At 40.4% G+C, this 8,256-nt stretch overlaps 1 protein-coding gene across 1 annotated transcript; it reads left to right on the forward strand.

The window, feature by feature from the left end:
* Nucleotides 1-714: 714 nt before the first annotated feature.
* Nucleotides 715-7,665, forward strand: LOC146999721 (uncharacterized). The gene is given in 6 exon segments (XM_085834449.1): nt 715-1,561; nt 1,564-2,743; nt 2,745-3,145; nt 3,355-4,212; nt 4,215-5,191; nt 7,546-7,665. Coding segments are annotated over 6 exon segments (4,383 nt in total).
* The last annotated feature ends 591 nt before the right edge of the window (nt 7,666-8,256 follow it).

Below are 8,256 nucleotides of genomic sequence, written 5' to 3' on the forward strand. Positions count from 1 at the left end.
GTTTTGTAATTTATTTAAAACTTTTGTTTCTTCCTTATAGTTTTCAATTTCACGGTTGCCAGATCATTGTGGCCCATGATTTTAACCCACAATTGGGCAGAAGATATAGGAAATATTTGAGTTCAAGGGCAGCCTGTTCTACAGAAGGACTTCCTGTAGATCTTGAGATACACAGATACCCAGTCTCCCCCCCCAAAAAAAAAAACAAAAAAAAAGAAAAAAGAAAGCAAGAAAGTAATAGAAGAAAGAAAGAAAGAAAGAAAGAAAGAAAGAAAGAAAGAAAGAAAGGAAGAAAGAAAGAAAAAAAATAAAAAAGAAAAGAGAGAGAGAGAGAGAGAGAGAAAGGAATGAAAGTAAAAAGGAAAGCAAGAAAGAAGGTTTGGACTTTAGGGCCATTTTTGACTACTAGTTTTCTTTTAGAATTTTAGGTGCATTTTTGTGTGTGTGTGTGTGTGTGTCTGTGTGTGTGTGTGTGTGTCTGTGTAGGGATTTAATAGAGACCCTTAGAATGTTTTGTTTGTTTGTTTTACGCTTCCAATGTATTTTTAGGTTTTTTTTTTTCTTTTTTCTTTTTCTTTTTTTTTTTTTTAAGGAATTTTAGTTTATCTCAGAGTTTTGGCGTTTTATTTAGGATTCTGGGATTTTTAATTTTAATTTTTATTTAAAGGTTCTTGTTAATCTTCCCCAGGGGATTTGAGACCTTCTCTATCTGTCATGGGACCACTAGGACTATCCCCCTCTATGGAAGAGCATCAAAGACATGTTCTTAAATCTGCTCTCCCACAGAAAGGAAGATTAAATCATTCTCCCGCTATAAAAAGTGACCCTGAATATTCTCATTCTAGCAAAAGACTGAAAGATGCTCTCTCCAAACAACGGGTCTTCAGAAAGTCCCGATCTGATCAAGAATTATTCAAATATCCCCTACCAGCCAAAAGGGCCCTCCTGACTTGTCAAGAGGTCCCAAACAGCCAAGATTCTGCCAAAATACTCCCAGTGAGCCAAACAAGCTCCATATTTGTACAGTGTGCTGAGACCAAACAACCCTCTATGCAGCCCTTGTGGTCTCTGGGACATTCTGTATCTGCAGGAGAGGCTGTAAAGAATTCCTCATATACACCAAAGATGCTAGGATTTCCAAAACCTGTACAGGATTCTCTGAGTACTACCCTATCACATAAAGGGATTGTAGGACAGGATACCTCTACAAAAGGAGTTTTAGCCACAGTCCCATCTTTAGAAAGGATTCGTGGTGGTGACACATCTACAAAAGATGTTCTAGGACAGATTCCATCTGTACCGAAGGTTCTGGATCCAATCCAATGTGAACAAGGTGCTATGGGACGTGATTTGCACACACAAGAGTCTGTAGCATCCTGTACAGCTAAAGAAGGGAATTCCTTGGATTCTACCTGTGCACAAGAATCCATAGGACCTCCCCAAACTTCAGAGGAGACCATGAGAACTTTCCTATCTCCTCAAGAGGATCAGCCATCTTCCCCAACTACACAAGATGCTATAGACTCTTATCCACCTGGAAAAAGGGTCGTTGGTCCTCTCCTTGCCCACAAATGTCTCTTCCAAATGCCCAAAAGGCTCTGGGTTCTACTTCATCTTCAAAAGGGCCCTTGGAACCTGTTTTGCCCATCAATTTGTCTATGACACCTGATACTTCTATGCAGAAGGTGTTATCCCCTTCTCCAGCTGAAGAAAGTTTTCTTGGAACTTCCACTAGTACAAAAGGAGGTCTAGAAATTTCCCTACCTGCACAAGAGGCTCTTAGACCTCTCAAATATGTCCATGATGCTCTAGGAGAGGCCACATCTACACAGGTATCTCCAGGCCCTTCCCCTAATTCTGAAGCCACAGTCAAGGCTTGTACAGGTACACAAGACATATTAAGACCTTCTCCATCTGTGCAGATGGGTATAGGATCTACCATATCTGAACAGGGTGTTTTACAGTTATCTCCATCTACGCAAGAATGTGTCTTTTCCATGCCTTCTCTGATGGGAAGTAGTAGACCTTCTCCCTCTACCAATGTGGTCCCCAAGCATCCAGTTTCTGAAAAAAACAGGTTAAGCGTTGATCCTTCTGACAAAGGAGACTCCAGAACTTCTGCTACAAGGGGACTTGCATCATCTCCTGCTGACAAAGAAACATCAATCGCTAAAACTACTCCTCAGGTGAGTCCGAGTCCCACACCTTCTGTATCTGTCCAAAATGCCTTGAAATGTTCCACAAATGACCAAGGGACTGTGGAAAGTTACCAGTCTGACAAAGGGCATGGTGGACATTCCATATTTCCCCAAAAGTCTCAAGGGCCTTCTCTGTCTCACCAAAAGGCTCTGGTATGTTCACCATCTGGCCCAGGGCTTCAGGGAATTTCTTTATCTCTCTCAAATGATCCAGAACATTTTGCCCATTCTCAAGGTGATTTTTCCATTGGCAAATCAGACTTCAGAACTACACAACCTCCTTTATGTTACCAAGGGTCTAAGGGAAAGTCCACATTTAAAAAAAATCATCTAGAACTTGTGCCTTTAGGCCAAACACACCAGAAATCTTCCCTGTCTTCTAAAGCATCTAAAAATCCTTCTGCTTCCAACATTCTTGTTGTAGGACAGTTACCATCTGCCCTAGAATCTGCAAGATCATCAACATCTAAGCATGAACATCTAGAAACTTTTCCAACTGTGCAAAGGTCTTTAGGATGTTTAGCATTTTCCAGGAGCTCTGGGTGTCCAGGGAAAAACAGAACATTTGCCACCTGGCCAAGGTGTTCAGAAAACTTTTCCATCTTCAATCAGATGTTCAGGATATTCACTCCACCTTCCGGGAGATCTGGATCTTTCCTCATCAGCAAAAGGAGTTTCAGGACATGGACCCCCAACTCAGGGGCCTCTGGAATCTTCTTCATGCTTGCCTGGGTTTTCAGGACCTTCGATGTCCTTGCAAAGTCCTCTGGATCTTTCCACAACTACCCAGAGTACTGATGCTACTTCACCAAGTACTCAAGGGACTTTAGCACCTTTGTTATCTCTCCCAAGTAAAACGAGAGCCTGCCAACCCACCCAAAGTTTGGTAGGAACTTTGCCACCTAGACCAGGAGCTCTCGCAATTTCCCCTTCAGCCATTGTTGCTCCTAGACCTTTACCAGTGGCTCCAGAGCCTGTGAGCCTCTCTCTATCATCTCAGAAGACTCCATCAAATTTGCCCCACATTCATGGAGTTCTAGATTTATCTCATTATGGCTCAGGGTCCCCCTAAATGGAATGCCATTCACCCAATGGCAACAGGGAACTCCCTCCTCCTCAGAAGGAAGTGTAGCACCTTTGTCTTCTGTTCAATGGGCTGTGGGACAATCTTCATCTGCACAACAGACTCCAGAACTCTCCACATCCACACAGGGAACTCTCAGACATTCTTTTTCTGGTCCAGGTGATAGGCCACCTTCCTCACCTTCTAAGGTGTCTAAAGGACCATTGCCATCTGTGGATGTTGATATGGGGACATATTCACATCCTCAGAGATCTCCAGGACATTTGAAAAATGTCTCAGGTTTTCCAAGACATATGCTGCCTGGCCGAGATCCTGTGGGAATTGCCTTACCTGCTCTTGCTACTGAGTCTTTGGTATCTTCTTCATCTTGCCAAGGGCCTCAAGGGTCTTTGCTATCCACCAGGGATGGTGGAAAAGACTCACTCCCTGCACCAAATGCTCAGAAACCTTATCAATTTACTTCACAGACCTTAGAAACATTGATAACTACCCAAGGACCACTGCCCACTTACACACCTTCTAAACAGACTCTGCATTCCTCGCCATCTACACTAGGGGATTTCCATTTGCAAAGGACTCTTTAAATGCCATCACTGTCACAAGGGACCCTAGAGCCTTTGGTATCCTTTCAAAATGAAGGTACAAAATACAAATCAGAAAAAGACATTCTGAGACAGTCTATATCACTACAGGGGACTGTAGAACCATCACGCCATAAGACAGGGGCTTTAGGATCTACTCAACATGCTCATAGGGAGGCTCAAATATTTCCATCTAATCAAGGGGCTGAGATACATTCTCTGTCTCCTACAGGGGTTATGGGACTGACTAAATCTGAAACTAGGACTCTAGAAACTTCGCCATCTGAACCAGGACCTATGAAAACTTTCAGTTCTTTTCAAAAGGTTTCTACAATTTCTCTATCTATACAAGAACCCTGCGACATCCACCATCTGTAACAGAGGCTCTGACATCTTCTCCATCTACCCAGGGAACTAAAAAATCATTGTTATCTTCCCAAGGGACTGTGGAAACTTCCTCATCTGCACCACATACTCATAAACCTCCTCACACCACAACAGGAACTCTAACAATTGTGACATGTAAGCAAGGGCCTCTAGAAGATTCTGGACCTGTCCAGGGGACTGAAGGTTCTTCTACAGTTACCTCAGGGAGATTAGGGCATTCAGCATCTTTCCAAAAGAAACTAGAGCACTTGTCACACATGGTAGAATCTCTGGATAACTTGTCATCTGTCCAAGGGACTGCAACAGATCCTTTGCCTCCTACAGGGTCTATGGGACCTCCAAAATCTGAAACTAGGACTCCAGCAAATTTTCCATCTGAAAAAAGATCTTCTAAATCCACCAGGAAAACTAAAAAGACATTGTTATTTTCCCAAGAGACTGTGGAAACTTCATCATCTGCACCACATATTCAGAAACCACCTCACACTACAACAGGAACTCTAACAATTGGGACATATAAGCATGGGACTCTAGAAGATTCTGGACCTGTCCGGGAGACTGAGTGTTCTTCTACATCTACCTCAGGGAAACTAGAGCATTCAGCATCTTTCCAAAAGAAGCTAGAACACTCTTCACACATGGTAGAATCTCTGGATAACTTGCCATCTGTCCAAGGGACTGCAACAGATCCTTTGCCTCCTATAGGGTCTATGGGACCTCCAAAATCTGAAACTAGGACTCCAGCAAATTTTCCATCTGAAAAAAGATCTTCTAAATCAACCAGGAAAACTATAAAAACATTCTTATCTTCCCAAGGGGATGTGGAAACTTCATCATCTGTACCATGTGTTCAGAAATTTCTCCAGACTACATCAGGCACTCCAACAACTGTGATATGTAAGCAAGCACCTCTAGAACATTCTATACCCTTCCAGGAAACTGTGGGTACTTTGCCATCTATCCCAGGGTTTCTAGAACATTCACCATCTTTCCAACAGAATCCAGGGAACTCATTACACATAATAGAATCTCAGGATACCTCACCCTCACTCCAAGGGACTATAGGCTCTTTGCCACATCCCTCAAGTCATACAGAACATTCACAGTTTTAGTTTTTTTGATTTGTTAAAATCCTACACACCGAAAAAATAAAAAATAATAAAATAATATATATTTCAGAAAATATATAAGAAATAAATAACCATTTTTGGATTCTTATTTATTGTTTAGCATTTTACTCTATTTATTTCTTATATATTTATTTGTTTAGGTGTGCTGTCAACCTACTCCTGTATCCTCTGTCCAATTTTTATTTGAAGGCATTCATAGCTATGAGTTCAAGGCCAGCAGAGTATACAAAGGGAGCTCCCGGACAACCTACTAGACCTAAGTAAATATCAAGCACTCATCCTCTTCCCAGAAGATTCTGGGATCATCGGAGTCTGCCCAGAGTACACATCAACATTGGGAAAGGGTGCCCATGCCCAATGACCAACTCACTTATGGTCATCCAGGATTAATGCAAGGTTAATTATCATCTGTTCCATCTTAGAACTGCTTTCATTGTGTCCCATAACCTACATCTGCCTCCTAATTGGTGGGATTTAAAGCATGTGCCACCACTGTCTGGCAACCGTAAAACAATCCGCAAATATAAAACCCTAATTAAAAAAAAAATCGAGGACAACAACAACATTTTAATGTATTTCTTTGGGTTTGGTCCTTGTCTTTGTTCAGGCTTCTAGTGTATTTTTAGTGTTTTTAATTGGGTCCTTTGCCTCGAGCAAGGGAGGATATAAAATCTGCTGCTTCTGCTTTGCCTACTATAGGACCTTTGCAACCATCACCTCGAGAACCTGAAGTCAAATGAAGGCTAAATTAAATCCCAAACACAAAAACACACTATAATCATTTCAACAACGAAAAAAAACAATAAAAATACACTGTAAGCCTGAAAACAAAACAAAACAAAACAAAAACTCTAAATCACTCTTTAAAAACACTCCAAAATTTTAAAATAATCTAGAAATCTAAAAAGAATACATAAGAAGCCAAAATATCCCTAAAATATCTATCTATCTATTTATTTATTTATTTATTTATTTATTTATTTATTTATTTATTTATTTTTATATTCATGCCTGTGGTTCTAGTATCAATGCCTTCTTCCATGAACAAATACAAAGAGAAGAATTTTAAAAAAATGAGTTTAGGTACCAGTATCATGTAACATAAATACTAGAGGAAACAAAATAATCAGAGACAAATAAATCACTATTGGCCATAAAAAAGAAACTATATTACCCATTAGAAGTATAATCTTCAATATGTTCTAAACAATCAAGTGTTTACATAAATAAAATGCATTCTGATACAACTGAACATCAAAACATAACAAGGGTAGCCAAGAATTTGAGCATTTTTTTCTTCAAGCAATTAGTAGCACCTCTAGATAAATATCAGGGAAAAAAATAAGTACAAGATTAACAAAGTTGTAGTTTGTTATTGCAGCCAGGGCAACAGATCAGCAGTTTTTCTGCCTCTGTGAAGAGCGCCCAGTTGGAAGGCCCCACAGGTGGTCAGTTACAGCCAGGGCCACAGGCCTACCAGGGCACCTGAAGCAACCAGGTACAAAAGAGGCAGACTCCATACCCTCATCCAGACCAACAAACACCAGGGATAACCAGATGGTGAGCTCAAGATCATAAGCAACAGAAGCCAAAACACATGAGAATCATCAGAATCCAGTTCTCCCACCAAACAAGCCCTGAATACACCAACACACCTGAAAATCAAGGATCTGCCCCCTAAAACCCTGTCCAATGAAGGTAATAGAGTCCTTTAAGGAGAATCCCAATAACTCACTGAAAGAAATACAGGAAAACACAGGCAAACAGGTGAAGAAATTGAATAAAGCAATCTAAGACCTAAGGGTAGAAGTAGAAACAATCAAGAAAACTCAAATGGAAGCAAACCTAGAAATGGAAAACCTAGAAAAGAGGTCAGGAATTACAGATGTAAGTATTACACACAGAAGACAAGAGATAGATGAGAGAATCTCAGGTGTAGAAGATACAGTAGAAGAGATTGGCACAACTGTCAAAGAAAATTCAAAACATAAAAAACTCCTAATCCAAAATATCAAGAAAATTCAGGACACAATGAAAAGACCAAATCTAAAGTTAATAGGAATAGAGAAAAACAGAGATTCCCAGCTCAAAGAACTAGGAGATGGATATTTTTGTTTTAAACACATGATCTAATGAAGCTTAGGCTCACCTCAATTTTCTTGTAGAACAAAACATACTTAAGCTCATCATGGCGCCTCTGTATTCTGAATGCTGGGGTTATAGGCAGTATCACAACAGTTGTGGGCAACACTGATAAACTGATCTACAACTCTGTGGTCGTTTGAATATGCTTGGCCTAGGGAGTGGCAGTATTAGGAGTTGTGGCCTTGTTAGAGTAGGTGTGGCCTTGTTGGAGTAGGTGTGTCACTGTGGGCATGGGCTTTAAGACCCTTGTCCTAGATGCCTAGAAGCCAGTCTTCTCCTAGGTGCTTTCAGAACAGGCGGTGGAACTCTCAGCTCCTCCAGCCCCATGCCTGCCTGATACTGCCATGCCTTGATGATAATAGACTGAACCTCTGAACCTGTAAGCTAGCCCCAATTAATTGTTGCCCTTTATAAGAGTTGTCTTGCTGATGGTGTCTGTTCCCTGCAGTAAAACCTTAACTAAGACAATCTCCAACCAAGCAAATATGGCACAGTTTTAAATAAATACTACAAAGACTCCTTATAAAACACTTTATAAAATGAAGTCCAAATGAAATCAAAGGAAAATAATGAAATAATGATGAAGGACAAAGACCATAAGATCATTATATATGAAAATAAGAATGGAAATTAGAATTAAAACTATGTCCATAAGAAGACATTGAAATTTCTAAAACTCTACCTAGACTGACAAAAGTATAACAACCTACTAGACCTAAGTAAATATGAAA

The sequence above is a fragment of the Mus caroli genome, unplaced genomic scaffold (genome assembly GCF_978045245.1).
Source record: "Mus caroli unplaced genomic scaffold, Mus_caroli_1 scaffold_49, whole genome shotgun sequence".
NCBI lineage: Eukaryota > Metazoa > Chordata > Mammalia > Rodentia > Muridae > Mus > Mus caroli.